General features: G+C 36.9%; 1 protein-coding gene across 3 annotated transcripts in view; it reads left to right on the plus strand.

Annotated features, from left to right (window-relative positions):
* LOC149568771 (putative sugar phosphate/phosphate translocator At1g48230) overlaps positions 1-18,548 on the plus strand; it is a 117,331-nt gene extending 98,783 nt beyond the window's left edge. For all 3 annotated transcript variants that reach the window (XM_089821661.1, XM_089821659.1, XM_089821660.1), the window contains 3 exons: positions 15,080-15,345; positions 15,463-15,569; positions 17,964-18,548. In XM_089821661.1, the coding sequence (XP_089677787.1) occupies positions 15,080-15,345; positions 15,463-15,569; positions 17,964-18,122 (532 nt within the window). In that variant the 3' untranslated portion in view covers positions 18,123-18,548. The remainder of the gene's footprint in view (positions 1-15,079; positions 15,346-15,462; positions 15,570-17,963) is intronic.
* Positions 18,549-18,791: the final 243 nt, after the last annotated feature.

The raw sequence follows: 18,791 nt of genomic DNA on the forward strand, positions 1-18,791 counted from the left end.
CATACAACCCTCAACAAAATGGAGTTTTAGAAAGAAAAAATAGATCCATAGTTGAGGCAGCCAAAGCTATGATCTGTGACCAAAATCTACAAACTTTTCCTTGGGCAGAAGCTTTTGGAAATGTTATGCATGTTTATAATCAAAACCCTCATTAAATATTGAAAAACATGACTCTTGAAGAGGCCTTCAAAAGTGTTAAACTTGCGGTTTATCATTTAGAATTTATTATTGTCCTATTTATATTCATGTGTCTAAATATAAAAGATCTTAACTAGAATCATGAGGCAAAAAAGGAATATTTGTGGGTTACAATGAGTCTTCAAAAGGCCTCGAGGATCTGCATTCTAGGGCCAAGACAAATTGAGATGAATAGGGATTTATCTTCCAAAGAGGAAGTAGCCTTCAAAAGATCAAAAGGGTCTTCTATGGAGATAGACAAGGATTATCTGAACACATCTTAGGATATAGACATTTTTCTTGATCATTCTTCCGAGATTTAGAGGGAGTCTACAGAATTAGAAGAGACTATCGGTCTACTTGGTCCTATACAACCAATTGATGGGCCAATTAATATTTCTATAGATAGAAAGAGACCTCTTGTAATGTCCCCGTCTCTGCGCTAGACCTTACTGGCGCCTTGTTGGTCTTCCCCATCCGAAAAGGTTAACGACATTGATCGTGAGGATGTTAGTTAGTCACAGAGTTTATTTGGTTTCATTGGGGAAATATTTAAGAGGAGCATTGCTATAGTTGAGTCACTTTATTTTATAAAGTGGATTTATCAAGTTACTTTATGACTTAAAAGTCATTTTATAACAAAAGTAACTTAAGTGACTAAAAGACGAAAATGACTTTTATCCCACATTGCCTAGTTGTTTGTACTTTCCCTCATATCGAGGTTATAAAAGCAATGAGCTCCTTGGGATTAGGACAATGAGATATTTTATTATCCAAAATATAAAAGGTTGCTTAAATGTGACTGGTCTTCTTAAGGACGAAATCCCTTAAGAAGAGTTGGGAGGCTGGATGTGGCCCCTATTACCGAAGTAATTGGTAAAATACTTGCTTGTTATTAATAGAGACCAAGAGGTCAATTTATACAAAAGAATAAAGCGATGTTCCTTAGGAAACCATAAAAAAGAATAGAAATATTCTATTCTAACAGATAAAGCTAAAAAAATGAAAGCTAACTAAAGCTAACTAGATATTTACAATAGATAACCATTAACTAATAATAGACGACTTATCTATTTTTGTAATACCCTCCCTTAATGGTTAATCTATCTAGAACACCAAGCTGTCTTCTGAATTTGAGAAACTTATCAGGACCAAGAGGCTTGGTGAGAATGTCTGCAGTCTGATCTGTGGTAGTAACATATTGCAAATCAATAGTCCCGTCTTCAACCAGCTGTCGTATGTAATGACAATGAACATCCACATGTTTGGTTCGTTCATGGAAGACTGGATTCCGTGCTAACTTGATAACACCTTCGTTATCAACAAACAAAGTAGTCGGTCCTACTGGTGACATCTGCATATCCCAAGCATCCGACGAAGCCAAACAGCTTCACATCCTGCCTTAACAGTCCCTTTGTATTCAGCCTCTATAGAAGAGAGAGAAATTGCTTGTTGCTTCTTGCTGGTCCATGTGATTGCACTGGATCCCAAATTGAACACATATCCAGATGTTGACTTTTTATCATCAACAGAGCCTACCGAATCTGAATCTATGAACCCACTGAGTTTAGGATTAGAACTTCGAGAGTACAGAAGTCCATAATATGAAGTGCCCTTCACATAACAAAGCACACGCTTTGCTGCCATCCAATGATCAGCCTTAGGAGCTGTCATAAAGCGTGAAATATAGCTGACTGCGAAGCTAATATCAGGCCTAGTAACAGAGAGGTAGATGAGGCTACTTACTAGTTGCCTGTATGTAGTATCATCAACGGAAGGAGAATCAGACTTTGCTGATAACTTGAGATCTTTCTTCATAGGTGTAGATGTAGGTTTGCAATCCTGCATTCAGAATTTGTCTAACAAGGCCCTGGCATATTTGGACTGAGAGATGAATATATCAGAAGATTGTTGCCAAACTTCAACACCTAGGCAATAATGCATGAGCCCAAGGTCAGTCATATCAAAAGACTGGCATAAGTTCTGTTTGATTCCCTGAATCAAAGATGCCGAATTGCCAGTGATGATCAGATCATCCACATAGATAACCAGAAGGATGATGTCACTGTCAGTAGTCTTGATGCATAGATTTGAGTCTGAAGAACTCCTCTTGAAGCCTTGATTACTGAGGTGCATATCAATCTTGATGTACCATACCCGAGGGGCCTGCTTCAAACCATAGAGAGCTTTTACTAATTTGAGAACCTGATGGTCTTTACCAGCAACCTTGAAACCAGGAGGCTGCGTCATGTAGACCTCTTCATGGAGATCACCATTTAGGAAAGCACTCTTTACATCCATCTGATGGACCTTCCAGCCAAACTGTGCTGCCATGGCTAGGACTAATCTGATGGTGCTCATCTTTGCAGTAGGAGCAAAGGTCTCCTCATAATCAATGCCCTGACGCTGAGAAAAGCCCTTTGCCACTAAACGAGCTTTGTACTTATCCAAAGTAGCATTTGATTTGTATTTGATTTTGTAGACCCATTTGCAGCCAATGGGATTCTTTCCTGGTGGAAGATCAGAAAGGACCCAAGTGTTGTTCTTCAGCAGGCTCTGCTGTTCAGATGTCATGGCCTGTTCCCACTCTGGAATTCCTTTAGCCTCAGAATATGTTTGAGGTTCAAACACACTGTGAATGTTGGCCATAAGAGCAAAGTTAACAGAATTTGTAGTATTGCTCTTTTTCCGAGTAGTTCTCCCATCTATGAGCTCATCATCATGAAGATCAGCAAGTGTCTTAGCCCACCACTTAGGTCGGATAGGAGAAGGACCAACAGTAGTACTAGGAGATGCTTGATCAGCAGGATCCGCATCAGAAGAAGTTGGATCAAACTCAGGTGAAGCATCTTCAAAACGAGGTGATCTTGCAAGAGAAGCCGGAGGAGTTTGTACAGGTATCACTAAAATAATTGGAGCTGCAGGAGCTACTGGAGGCCTCCCATCATGTGGACCTTATGGAAGCCGAACTCCCAAATCATGAGCCTGCATAGGCTGGTTTGCTTGATTAGGAACAGGAGAAATAGGCATGAATGGTCCTCGCTGCTCATCAAAGACTACATTACGACTGTATATAAGATGAGATGTCTCAACATCAATTAGGCGGTAGACTTTGTGAAGACTGCTATATCCAGCAAGCATCAGTTTCTAACTCTTGGCATCTAACTTGGTGCATGAAGCATCAGGGATCCAAACAAAAGCAAGAGAGCCAAAAACCTTTAGGTGACTGATTTTGGGCTTGCGACCTGACCAGGCCTCTTCCGGAGTTTTACCTTTGACCGCCACTGTGGGTGACCGGTTCAACAGATAAACTGCAGTGTTAATTGCTTCTGCTCAAAACTGCTTCGGAACATGTCTGTGTTCGAGCATGGAACAAGCCATCTCGGTGATTGTCCTGTTCTATTGTGGTGTGTGGGGTGTGGTGAACTGGCGTTGGATGCCATGTGTATCCAAGAAGCTGGAGAAAACATTAGAACAAAATTGCCCCCCATTGTTTGATCTAAGAGTAATAATAGATTTCCCAGATTCTTTTTCAACTAAGGGTTTAAACTTCTGAAATATAGTAAATGCATCGGATTTCCTTTTAAGGAAATACACCCACATTTTTCTACTGAAATCATCTACAAACAACAGAAAATACCTATACCCAAGAACAGAAGGAGTGGCCATAGGGTCGCAGATATCAGCATGAACAAGTTGAAGTACCTGAGAAGCTCGCCAAGAATCGCCACTGGGGAAAGGTGTGCGATGTTGCTTCCCAGCCTGACATGTGTCATAAACTCCAAGGTGTTGAGTTTGAATCTCTGGCAAACCAAGAACAAGCTCATCCCGAGCAAGTTGTGAGAGATAATGCACATTTAAGTGCCTATATCGCTGATGCCAAAGTGTGCTTATGGAAGATCGCCAAGCAGCCATAGCTAAGTCCTGAGAATCACCAGAATCAGTAACTCTGAAAAGACCATGATCCTCAAGACCAACTGCAACAGTAGACTTAGTCGCCCGATCAGTGATGGTGCACTGATGTGAACTGAAGGTGACTGCCAAGTGTGGAGAATGTCGCAACAATTGACTGACTGAGAGTAGATTTAGTTCCATCCTTGGAACGTAGTAAACATCAAGGAATACGAAATTCCTCCCAACAGACTGAATCTGAATGTTGCCTTTACCGACAACCGTGTACTCTTCTACGCCACCAAAAATAATAGAATCTGAATAAGGCTGGTAGTCAGTAAATTAGTCTTTGCGGTGAGTGAAATGTCGAGAGGCACCTGAATCAATGTACCAGGCAGACGACTTCACATGATCTGCAGGTCTCTTAGCCATAGTGTAAAAGGCAAATTCTGCTTGCTCAGTGTGCTCTACATTGTTTGCTTTGGGTTGCGAACTGGATTGCTTAGACTGGGTAGCTAAGCGTTTTCGACATTCAACCTTCATGTGACCAAACTTGTGATAGTAGTTGCATTGGATGTTCTTCTTTTTGGTACCATCGGATGCTGGAGCAGAAGACTTTTGTTGAGATGGTTGTTGAAACTTGCCCTCATCCTTCTGAAAGGATTTTCTCCGCAAACGCTTGCTCAGTGGAGGTGGAATTGGAGCTGCTACCGAATTGTTGTTTCCATCGATCTTGCTGAAGCAGTAGGGTGCAGAGATCAGTGAACTTTAGATCAACACCAGTAGATGTGATGTTGAGAATCTCGATAAAATGCTCATAGGATTTTGGTAAACTCCGAAGAGTGATTACCACAATATCCCCTTCCTCCATCTTGCGACCAATGGCAAGTAGCTGATCACGGATTTCCTGAATCCGATTCAGGTGTGCCTGGAGCGTGGTCCGCTCATCCATGACAATAGAAAACAAAGTGTTTTTCAGAAAGAAGGCTCTGCTCTTGTCAAAAGTCTCATGAAGACTTTTGAGGTGTGTCTAGATTTCAGCAGCTGTCTTGCCGGATGGAATCTGAGAAAGCTGATCATCAGCCACGGATAACTTGAGAAGCATTACTGCCTCTCGGTTATTCAGATCCCATGTATCTTGATTAGGACCTGGAGAAGTTGGACGCTTCGTAACACCCAAAACAAGTTGATCGGTGTTCCGATATTCAAAGATTGCGATGATGCGCTGCTTCCAGGTTCCATAATTGCGACCATTGAATTTGGAGTTATGCTCGAGTAGAGTATTTGTCAGAGATGCCATGGTACGTCTTTCAATGAAAATCTGTGAAGGCATGTTGTTCGAGGCAAAAATATGGAAGACCCAGAAGAATCAAAGAGTTACCCAGAAGAGAGCTCGAAAAACCCAGAAGGAATATGCTATATTTTGAATTCGTTGGCTCGAAAATTGAGGCACGAAAAATGTGGCACCTAGAAAAAACGAACGACAACTTAGTTGAGCTCTCGAAAAACCCACCAAGAATCTGCAAACAAAAAGAATTTCTGACCCCAGAAATTAGGGTTTCGAGCCAAAAAATCAGTCGGCGGATTTGAAGGTCAAAGCAACAGAAAAATGGTGTTTGCAGGTCTGAAAAAGACGATTTTGATCAGAACAGGGGCGTTTTTGCCTGAGACAGCGTAGGCAAAGAGATTTTAGCATAAAAAACTGTGATTTCACCCTCAAAAATGCTGCTCCTTGACTGCAGAAAAACAGATGCCAAAACTGAAACCCTAGCTCGTGATTTTCAGATATGATGAGGATCCAAGTTGCAGAAAAACAACCTCGAGATCTGCGATTTTCAGCAGCTGAAAAATGACAGTGAACACACGAATTCTTCAAAAAATGGAAAACCCTAGACGGGTTTTTGAGAAATCGCAAAAAAAATTCCGAAAATTTTGAAGCAAATAATTTCAAAAAAGAAATTATAGAATTTTTGAAAAAACTTCAAGTATTAGCTTTGATACCTTATTACCGAAGTAATTGGTAAAATACTTGCTTGTTATTAATAGAGACCAAGAGGTCAATTTATACAAAAGAATAAAGCGATGTTTCTTTAGGAAACTATCAAAAAGAATAGAAATATTCTATTTTAACAGATAAAGCTAAAAAAGGGAAAGCTAACTAAAGCTAATTAGATAATTACAATAGATAACCATTAACTAATAATAGACGACTTATCTATTATTGTAATAGCCCCAACACCTCATTTATACTATATTCAGATCCAAAACTGGAGTTAGCGGATTGGAGCACAATAGGAACCACGCCATAAGTTTGGAGTAAGTTCTATAGTTATTTAGGCAAATAATCTATAGGCTTAGGATATTCAGATTGGGGGGTTTTTTTTATGGAGAAGTGCTGCTAATTCTGGGAGCAACTATTGCTGCTATTGGGCCAAAAGCTGTACGAAGGATTGCTAGAGCTGCTGGCAGGTTAGCTGGTAAAGCAGTAGGCTATGTATAAAGTACCCTAGGGAAGATGGAAACTGTTTTGCATCAACCTCAGGCTACTCAGAATTGCTGCTGCTGAATGCTACAAAACTACTACCAAACGTTTGCAAGAATTGTTTCTTGGTGTCTTTATCGACTGCTGCTAGGCACCAATACACCAGCATTGGAGACTGTGGGCCTGTCATTGGGAAATCAGAGGCCTGCAACCAGTTTTAGAGGCCCTGCGTGCAAGCTGATGGACTTACATTCAAGCATATAAGCCTGCCATATGAACTAGGAGGCTTGCGTTCACGCAGAGTAAGGCCGCATCTGGTTTAAAAAGGGGACACAGACATCTGATATATCATGCTACAACTGCCAAAGGAATTTCTAGCATTTGAGTTTGGCTTCTTGGAGTGTGTAGCTGTAGCTGGAGAATTCACAACATCTGTAGGGGATTGGGAAAGCCGGAGGCCCACACGTCAATTCTAGGTTCCCTCCTCATATATTGTATTTTATTTGCACAACGAGACTATATCTAATTGTCCAGGTTTCTAGTTTGGGTGTTTGAGATTTCCATTCACTGGCTATTACGTGCTCTCTAATTGGATAAAAATACATGAAGGAAAATGAATATGTAATGTGACGCATTTTCTTGGAGTATTGCGTGATTCATGAATTATCTTTCCACCTTTTTATATCAGTGCATGCTGTCACTGACATAACATTGGAAGACTGGAAGTGTGGTCTGGTTTAACGACACTCTCTCTTCATTGTTTTTTTTTGCTGAGTGTTTTTTCATTATCCCTCGGGTTTTGGATTCTTACACCTCTATGGGCTAGATATACTATGCAAGAGGGTGATAAGTATGCAGTTCCTCATGGCATCTTTATAAAAAGCAAGAGACCACATAAGTTTCCAGGATATGTGTCATTTATGAATCACATCATTGAGTCTTAGTCTTATACCTTTGAAGAGGCATCCATTCAGTAAGTGTGGAGAGATGCTATGGCTGAATAATATCAGTCCATCATCAAGAATGATTTTGGGATGTTGTAACAAGGCTTGAAAGAAATCAGTTGTATCTTCAAAGTAGCATTTCAAGATCAAGCATGCAACTTATGGGAGCATTGAGAAGTATAGAACAAGATTTGTCTTAGGAAGGATTATAGATTATTAGGAGACATTTTCTCCCTTTTCTCGTTATACATTCATGACTGTTATTGCTATTACATCAGCTAAAGGTTGGAATCTACTCGAAATGATCATAAAGATTGCATTTCTTAATGGTGTGATTGAAGAAGTGTTCATTGAACAAGCAGATGGTTTTGTGATTCATGGGAAGAAATCTCATAAATGTGAACTGAAAAAGGTATTGTTTGATTTCGAGCAAGCACTTTGTGCATGGTATGAAAGGATTGATCAATACTTGATTAGCTTGGGTATCTCCTATTACAAGATTCAAGAGTTGGCAAATTAACGGATTTTCGGATGATTGATTTATTAATAGAGGAACAAATGTGTTCCTTATAAAGAATTACAAGGACGTAGACTGAGGACGAAATTAGAAACAAAACTGAAGACAAGATAGGAAACATTCCTATCTAGACTGAAGATAGAAGAGACATGATAGGGAACATTCCTATCTAGACTGAAAGACGAAAGAGACAGGATAGGAAACATTCTTATCTAGACTAAACGACGGACTATAGACAAGTAGTTGACCGTTATAGAAAGTATAAGATATTATCTTAATACCCTCCCTTAATGTTCAACGTACAGATGTCAGAACATTCTGGGATCACTGAGACCCTCCCTGGATCTACAGAATGCTGAAACCAAGAAGCTTTGCCAGAAGAGTGCTATGACTCAAAACAGACCACAAAACTTCATTTTTGTCGAAATAACAGTAAAACCCAGAATCTCACTCAACCTTGCGTATTACAGATAACATGAAATGATTTTTGAGGAGAAAATCAACAAACCCACAAAAACAGAAACAGATTCAGAAGGCGAAAAATGCAGCTTCGCCTTGATCAGGAAGCTTGACAACTTGTGTTGTTGGTTGGGAAGCATTTTGCCTTGCTTGGGTAGCCAAACGTTTTTGGCACTCGAACTTCATATGGCCAAACTTGTGACAGTAATTACACTGTACATTTTGCTTCGTAGAGCCATCCAGGGATTGAGCAGAAGGTTGATGCTGGAAAGCCTAAGAAGACTGATGGTTGCTGATGTTTTGTTGAAAGGATTTTGTAGCAAATGCTTGCTCTGAGGAGGCTGTAGAAGCACTGCTGCCAAATTGTTGTTTCCAACGATCCTGTTGCAGAAGTTTGGTGCATAATTATGGAAACTTCAAATCAACATTAGTTGACGTAATGTTGAGTGTTTCTATGAAGTGCTCATAAGACGATGGTAGACTTTTCAGAGTGATGACTACGATATGCTCTTCCTCCATTTTTTGACCAATAGCTTCGAGCTGATCGCGAATGTTCTTAATCTTTGTTAGATGCTCTTGCAAGGACATACGTTCATCCATCATAATGGAGAACAATTGATTCTTTAGAAAGAATGCCCGACTCTTGTTAGACATTTCATGCAGTTCCTTCAGATATTTCCAAATTTCTGCAGCTGACTTGCTAGAAGGAATCTACGGTAGCTGATCATCGATAACAGAGAGCTTGAGAAGCATAACAGCCTCTTGATTGCGATCATCAAACTTGTCCTGTTCTGCTTGGTTGGAGGTCGGATGAGTCTTTATGCCTAGAACAAGCTCATCCAAATGATGATATTCGAAGATGGTTAACATGCACTGCTTCCAGTGGTTATAATTGTGGCCATTGAATTGTAGACTACCCTCCAACATCAGATTAGTCAAAGATGCCATTTGCACAAAGTTCGAGGCAATCTTGAAGCTGACCCAAAAAAAATGACAAGTACCTAGAAGAGTAGACAGAAAACCCAGAAGGAATTTGCAATCACAATGTAAATTTGTCGGCCCAAAAATTGAGGCACGAAAAATGAGGTACCTAGAAAATTTTGACGAAGACCCAAATGAGGTCTCGAAAAACCCATCAAGGATCTGAAAACAAAAACATTTTCCGAGGTGGAAAACAAGGGTTTCGAGCAAAATAACAGCCGGCGCCCAGGGAGGTCGAATAAGTAGAGAAAATGGTCGATTTTGGTTTCAAAGTCGAACCAGAGCTCTTGCAGCTACAGAGACGTTAAGACTGGGTGAAGGGCGCAATGTCTTTGGTAGGAAAAACGCGACATTCAGGGCTTTCAAAACGCCATGAAAAATGAACACCGGATCGCGAGTTGTAGAGCAAAAATGCGAGTTGAATACCAAAATGAATGTTGTGATTTGCAAGAAAAAAGGAGCCCCTAGCTATTGCGGACATGACTTATAGACTAAACAAAAAACTTTAGGCCAAATATCAGATGCAAGCAAAATAATATCAGACGTGATTTGCATATTAAGCCATGAAAATGCAAGATTAGGATCACGATTTTTTTCAAAGAGAAGGCACAATTTTTACCAATCGTGAGCAGATAAAAACGACCAAGGATATAAACGACTTTCGTTTTGTATGGACACGATTTGCAGATCCATAAACCCTAGTCAAAACTCAGATGTGCACAGAGAAATTTCTCAAAGAAGTAGAAACCCTGGACAGGCTAGGAAATCCTTAGAAATAATTTCAAAAAAATTTAGCGGATAATTTCGAAAGAAATTATAAATTTTTCAAAAAATTCCTTATAATGGCTTTGATACCATGTTACAAGATTCAAGAGTTGGCAGATTAACAGATTTCCGGATGATTGACTTATTAACAGAGGAACAAATGTGTTCCTTATAAAGAATTACAAGGACGTAGATTGAAGACGAAATTAGAAACAAAACTGAAGATAGGATAGGAAACATTCCTATCTAGACTGAAGATAAAAGAGACAGGATAGGAAACATTCCTATCTACAGTGAAAGACGAAAGAGACAGGATAGGAAACATTCCTATCTAGACTAAAAAACAGACTATAGACAAGTAGTTGACCGTTATAGAAAGTATAAGATATTATCTTAATATCTCCACATATGATGCAGATCCAAATCTTTACTTCACGATAGTTGATGGTAAGGCCTTAATGTTAGTTATTTATATTGATGATTTATTTCTTATCGGGGTGGATCATCTCATTGTCAAATGCAATGAAGATTGAGGCTACAAGTTTGAGTTGAAGGAACTTGGTCTTATGCATTACTTTCTGGGACCAAGAGTGTGGCAAAGACCCAATGAATTTATTCTTGGTCAAGGGAAATACTCCATAGATATATTGATGAGCTTTGGCATGATGGATTGCAAGTCCATGACCACACGTATGGAAACAAATTTGAAGAAGTTGATTGATTTTATAGCTAGCTCAGACTCGATAGATCTCACTATGTACAAACAATTGATTGGATTGTTGATGTTTCTAGTCAATTATAGACCATATACTTTTTATGCAGTGAACGCTCTTTGTCAGTTCATGTGTGAGCCAAGAAATGTTCATCTAGTTGCAGCAAATCATATTTTGAGATATTTGCATGGTATAGTGGGATATGGCTTGAGATATACTTTGTGTTCAGATATGTAATTACAAGGTCACTTTGATTCTGACTTTGCTGGGAGCGTAACCGACAGGAAGAGTATCCTTGTATGTTCAGCTTACTGTCTGCCATGATTTCTTGGTGCAACAGGAAACAATCATGTATGGCCCAAAGCACTGTAGAAGCTGAGTACATTTCAGTATGTGTAGCAGCTTGAGAAGTAGTGTGGCTTCAAAAGCTCCTTGCAGGATTGCTTGGCCAAACAATAGAGCCAACTCTGATTCATTGTGACAATTACAGTTATGTGAAGCTCTCTATTAATCCAGTGTTTCATGATAGAACAAAGCATACGGAGATAAAATTTCAATGAACAAACACTTGACATTCTTACCAAGCCTCTCTTTAGTGTGAATTTTTTTTCAAACAATCTTGGTGTTGTGGAGAATGTTGTCCTTAGGGAGTCTCAGCGTTAGTGATCCTCGTCACTTGCTAAAAATGCATATATTTCCGAGATGGAGAAATATGAGGCGAAAGCCCTCTAATAGATTTCACTCTTTCCACTCATGGGAGAAGCCATGGTGGACGTCATGTTGAGAGACTCCATGAGGACATCACATTGAGTGACTCCATGATGAGCACTTGTGCATATGCTTCTTTCTATACATGAGAGTAGCCATGGAGGATGTAATGTTAACTCCATAACATTATCACGTTGAGTTTCTGTGATAAAATCTTTTCCACAAGTTGGTAACTCAAAAGATACCTCTCTATCTCTAAGAGAGTGTTTATGATATAGCTGCAGTAGTTATCTATCTCTCTAAAATTTGTATTAGCTAAATCGCTGATTCACCATCTCTGTGCTGTATAGTTGATTCATAATCTACTGAAGCCGATCTGTTTCATATTCTACAGAAGCTGAATCAACACAATGTCGTCTCTCCTTGTAATGTTGTGGCACACAAGTTTCAGTTTGTAACGTCAGTGTTTATCTTTGTAATCAGTCAACTCTCATTGTCAAGACAATGAAGAGCCCAACTCTGGATCAAGACAAGCTCATACAACAAGGTGGTATTTGCATTCATATTACTTATTGATGATCTTTGCTGGGGCGATTGGGTCAAAGGAGTATTCTTTATTGTCTGCAGAGACATAGGAGTGATTATCAGTGTTTCAGTTTGTTGTTTGTGCGATTTGTAAATCAGACTTCTGTTTATTCATTAATTAAGTGATTGTTTTGTGGCTGATTTTTTCTCCTTCAATTTGGAGGATTTTCCTAGGGTATCTTCTGTCTTAGTGTTTCATTATGTTTGTTTTGCTCTTTATCTTCAATTCTGGTATAAAATCAACACAAATTTATATATTTAAAACACTCCAGTTGCGTTCACAAGCAAATTAGCTGCATGGCTGAGTCAAAATGCATATTGCCACCCCCCTAAGTTGTTTGCATTATTGACCAGAAGAATTCCACCGTTGACTCAAAATTACATTATACAGAAATGATGTCGTGTCCCCCTTTTAAAATATAATTTAAATAATAATTAAATTAATGATGATAAGAAAATCATATTCAAGTATGGAAATAAGAAATAAAAATTACATATATTATATATATTTTGATCAGTAAACGACCGGAGCCTAGATTAAGTATTACCATTTGTTGAAATTAATTAATTATTCTATATTAAGCTAGGGTAGATTCGAACCCAAGACCTCCCACATGAGAGGCTCACAAATTACCGGTGCGTTGTAGGCTTTTGCATTACTTATATAATATATTATCAATAAAATAATATTTAAAACAATTAAATAATAATAAATTTAATATGAATAAATAAATAAATAAAATTAAATAGAAAAGAATATTGTAGAAAGTAGATTATCTTTCTAAATAAGATTTAATAATAAATGATAATAAATACAAAATAGATAAGTAAGAAATAGTATAATATAAATTAACTAAATCTAATAAAAAGTCAAGAGATGTAATACAAAGATGTGGCTCTTTAAAATTAAGGTATAAAAGGGAGTAGAGTTCATTTTAAAGAGTAAGGAAGAAGAGAAGAAGAGAGGAGTTAAGGAAGGATTATTAGAAGAGGAATGAGAAGAAAACAAGTGGCTTATTCAAATATTTTCAATCATGAAAGGATGTGACTCTTAGAAAGTGTTCTGATTATAAATGGTTGTGGCTCTTCAAAAATATTTTAACTACGAAGAGTTGTGACTTTTCAAAAGGATTCTGATTATGAAAGGTTGTGACTTTTTTGCTAGTATTGTGATTATGAAGTGTTGTGACTTTTCAAATGACTTCGATTATGAAGTGTTATGACCTTTCCAAAGGATTGTGATTATGAAGGGTTGTGACTTTTCATAAGGATTGTGATTATGAAGGTTTGCAACTCTTTGAAAAAGACATGAATGATAACTAAAATATGGGAGGATTAAAAAAAAATTATACCTAAGAGAGTTGAACTACAAAACCATTAGAGTAGAGAAAGTAAAGGAACTAAACTAATAAATATTGAATGTTGGGAATTGAAGTAATATATATTCTATGAAGGATTATAAAATGAAAAACTAAAGGGAACCAAAGGTGTGTTCATTTGACATGTTTATTTCGTAAATAAATATGAATCATTTGGTAGATAAAATTATTAAGATCAAGGCCGATTGAGATGAGAACTCTATGGTTCTCATAGAGATCAAGTAAGAACTTGGTAGAGGTCATTTATTAAAATGACGAGTTTCTTTTAAGAAACTCAAAGATTAGAGGGCATTCTTTTTTTTTTTTTGCTCTGTAATTAGAGGGCATTCTTGATGGAATGTCGGGATTCCGACTTGGATCCCAGAGAGAGATTTGTAGAGAATCTCTTCGAGACAATATATGTTGTAGTGGTCAAACATATGCATATGTCAGAGATAGGAGTTTTGGTTAGAGGTGGGATCTCAACTAAGCAGTGTTACCAGAGATCTGAAAGAGGCCTAAGGAAGACATTCTTTATATGATAATTACCTAATCGAGATATAATTCTCACCAGAGGGTTAGATAGTTTGAGAAGGATCTCTTCCAAAGGATTAGGAAGGGTAGTATGGGTAGTATTTAGATTAATATTTATTTAATCTAATATTTTTAATGTGTTTCACATATAATTTTTCTATACTTACTGACAATTGGTTGCAGGTTACAACATTCAAATTTAGTCCGGAAGAGGGGACACTACAAATGATATCATGTAAATATCTTAAGATCTTAACAAATTCAATGATCATGTTGACAAAATAAAAGACTTTCAAAATTTGATAGATTCCATCTGGCTGAAGGTCTTTCTGCCTTCCACGACAGCCTTAGAAGAGAGAAAATCCTTTGCCTACATGTACATTTTCAATTCTAATATAGCTTCATTTGATTGTTGAGTATTGACACATGGATCAGTCATAGAAAAAAGCCAAGTGAAAGTTCAGGTCCATATCTGCATTGCAGTCTTTAAAATTTAAACACTTCATATTTTTACTTCTCTCTTCTGTTGTGATCATCATGTGATGTATGTTCTTTTGTTATTAATGTCAGTATTTGTAGCATTCAATAGTAATTTGCTGCTGTAAGTGGAATAGTTGGTGAATTGGTTCTTTGGTCCCTTCGTAGAGTCTTTTTTGTTGGTAAGGTGCAGGACAGTATAGGAGTCTTGCTTTTTCTCATGTACCACTTCCTTTAATTATTGAAAACGAATTCATTTTCTTTGGGCAGTATTTTAGTGATGGATTTCTTTACATATTGCATGATAACTTGGTCATTCTTACCTTATGATGCAGTTATTTTATAATTTTAGTATCCATTTGCATTGGAATGGTAAACACAATCCGTCAAATCTATTGGCCTGTTACTTCTGTCATTGTATTATATTTATCTAAATAAATGCAATTTTCATTTTTGTTTAACGTGTGAATTATCTGTTTTGTTTGCAGTTTCTTGTTTCTGTTTGTTCCTTGGTATTTGTTGGAGCAACCAGCAATGGAGTACCAGCAGCTGCAGTTCAATTTTTGGATTTTCTTTTCAAATGCTCTTTGTGCATTGGCGTTGAACTTCTCAATATTTCTGGTCATTGGTAGAACTGGAGCAGTCACTGTTAGAGTGGCTGGTGTATTGAAGGACTGGATACTTATCGCTCTTTCAACAGTAGTGTTTCCAGAGTCGGCAATCACAGGACTCAACATAATAGGATATGCAATTGGTAATATGTGTGTCCCTCATAAATTAAAATGATCTATTTTGATCATTGTTGTTTTATGAATTTGAATGTTACGTGGTAAAACCATAAAACATCATTCAAATTTGCATTTGGATGCAGCTCTTTGTGGCGTGGTGCTATATAATTACCTGAAGGTGAAGGATGGTCGGGCAGCAAGTCAATTGCCTATTGATGCTGCACCAGATAAGTCAAAGACTCTACTAAAGGTATGTCATTGTTTTGTTTATAGGTATAATTTTATCTTCCAAATTTTGGAACTTCTGCAAATTCTATCAGACACATAGACAGTCCTATTTGGTTTTATGATATTATTGGAATTGTTTATTAATTCAAGTATAGTAAATATTTGTGATGACTGCTTGCATATGAAATTTCGTTTCTTCTGACTAGTTGAAGAAAAGCAGTATATCAAATTTTGTTGTTGAAATTCAATTTGTTCTGGGTTCCTTGTGGTGTCCATAAAGATATACCTATAGCACCAAAGTAAGTTGGTAGTTTGAAAGTATAGCAGTTGGATATTCTATTCCAGTGCCAAAAGAATTAAATCTGATTAAAATTTCATACTTATGATGAATTTCTACCACAATTCATATTTGATTTTGTGCAGTGGGTATGGCTATTCCCTTTGCACTGCAGGACGAATGAATACGGTCACTGTGTTTAATTTTATGGTCCCTTTTGGAGGAAAAGTTGATGATAAGCAAAATATTAGGGAGAATGTACATGGGAATTAATTTCAGATTTCTTTTGCGTGTAGTTAATAATTGTGTACTGATGCCCTTGAGCTCTTTGCTTCTGCAATTCAATTTCTATATAAAACTAGATCTGCATGCCTATGTATTTGACTTCAATGTATTCAAATTCCTGTGAAATCAAGGACGGACAAATATTTTTTGAATTTGGGAAACACTATTGTAATAAAATGTTTATTAATTTGTTTCTAAATGGTTTTTTCATGCCTTAGTTACCAGTTCGCCGGTATGGCAAAATTTTGGAAAGGGTTTTGGGTTTGTTCATACAAAAAAAATAAAAAATAAAAAATAAAAAGTAAAAATAAAATTTTTATATATATATATATATATATATATATATATATATATATGAAGCCTAGAAGCATAGGGTATCATAAAATCATATGATTTAATCATTTAAACAACAAAAACACCATAGGTATAAACTTTGAATATAAGTTGTAATCATAGCATCATGAATCAAGATCATACCATCATATATTTCAATTTTCAAGTTCAACATCAAAGATTCAAAACATTATGAATCATAACAGCAAGTTCAAGTATCATTGTTTCAAGTTCAAGTTTCAATTAATCATAATGTATTAAATTTCAATATTCATCATATTCATCTTCTTCTTTTTCTTCTTCTCGTACTCCTATTCTTACTGCACTTCTGCATTAGTTGACTTACCACTAGAGCTAAGGCCAATGGGATCAGTACCAGCAACAATAGTGTATATATATAGCCTTATCAAGATCATACCATCATATATTTCAATTTTCAAGTTCAACATCAAAGATTCAAAACATTAAAATAAAATCATGATCCATGAATCATAACAGCAAATTCAAGTATCATTGTTTCAAGTTAAGTTTCAATTAATCGTAATGTATTAAATTTTAATATTCATCATATTCATCTTCTTCTTTTTCTTCTTCTTCTTCTCGTACTCCTACTGCGTTTCTGGATTAGTTGACGCAGCAATAGAGCTAAGGCCAATGGGATCAGTACCAGCAACAATAGTATGGGCATCAAAATCTTCGAAGTTTTCAATTGTAAGCCGAGAAGCAGAAACATCCAAGTCCAACTCTGCATCAACACCCCACCTCCGTCTCCCCTTCTTTGTATTCTTTAGTCTTGTGCGAGAGGAGACGCAAGTTGTAATGCACAAATGATGTTAGAAGCCAAAATAACCTATTTACATTCACTTTTTAGGGCTGTGGAACTCAAAACAATATCAAATATGTTATAAAAAATGAATTAAAAACCATCTGTCACCAAAAATTTGCCTAGGTTCGATGCAAATTCGATTTGGGCACGTCAAATTCGCCAGGTTCGAATTTCCAGCCTGTGGGTTCGAACCACCCCCTTGCAAATGGAACCGTGCTCGAATTTGGGTTGAAATAGACAGTATTTCGAACTGGCTTGAACCCACATGTGGTTCTTGGGGCAAAGTAGCAAACCCAGGTAACTAAGCTGTAAACTATAAAAAGTTAAAAAGTCATCAAATTTATAATGGTATGATCTGATTTTTTGAGGATATCTTATTTCTTAAGAATTCGTTTGCTCTTTGATATTTCATCTAAACGTGACCCTGGTTTCTTGGCATGTGTGGTGTGCTTTTTCCTTGCATGTTTCACAGTTTCTTGAATTCGAATTCATCGGACTTTCTTCTCTCTTTGATTTAAAAAAATAAAAATAAAATTTTTATCTGAAATTTGCACTATTGAAGCATTCATACTTTTTTCAGATTTTTCTTCAATTGTATAAAGGTTTTACTAATTTGTTAAAATAACCTGTTGTACGTGGCTTTGACTGTGTGAACACCACAATCATCAACTTTAGTAAATTTTGACTTGTTGCAGGACTGGAAATTCAAGTCTTCAGACGTTTATGATAGTAATGCAAACAATGGAAGTGGAACAAATTCAGCAACCTCTGATCTGGATGAAGAAGCTTTGTTATTACCATCTTCTAGACTTTCACATATGGGGCGGACTCCAGTAAATGGCCTTGGGGGTTGATTTCTTCGTTTGAATTTCTAGTATTTGCAGTTCATCAGATCAGACCCCTGAGATTGGTGCATCTCTACTATTTTGTTTATGATGCTCTCAAATGAGCACATAAGGGAGAGCATCAGTCAGTGATCCATTTTTTTGTCAGAGCATTGCATTATTCTTTGTCAACGAGCCTGACATATATTTTCTTCTAACATTTAACGTATCAAGTGTTATCCATGAAGCTTCCTTTACGTTGTAGTTTAAGCTCATTTTTGTATCTGGGCAAATGCCAGAATTGTAATATTTGATCTTACTTCTTTGTATAAGTGGATATCAAGTTTTCCTAGCAAGCTCTTTCAAGGTTCATTCTACCGAATCAAGGGTTTGCAGGTATGACCTTTTGGATTTTAGTTCAATTTATAGAGAATTCTGGTTTATTTTTTACAGCAATATCGCTGAAGATTTTCATAGACAATTCAGTTTGTCTTCTAGAGGACGTTTTAAATGTGGTCATTGTTCTTTGTTAACCAATTTTAAGGATAAGATGTTGATACGTAAACTTTACACTTCTTCCACCAAAATAAATATCATATCCTTCAATATGGGATTTATTTTTGTAATAAAACCAATAGAAAGATTAGAATAACCATGCAACCAAATTTTACAAGGTTTATCCAAAAGTTTGAGATTGAA

Source organism: Cupressus sempervirens, chromosome 3, assembly GCF_028749045.1.
Source record: "Cupressus sempervirens isolate cs-2001-9-10 chromosome 3, ASM2874904v1, whole genome shotgun sequence".
Lineage (NCBI taxonomy): Eukaryota > Viridiplantae > Streptophyta > Pinopsida > Cupressales > Cupressaceae > Cupressus > Cupressus sempervirens.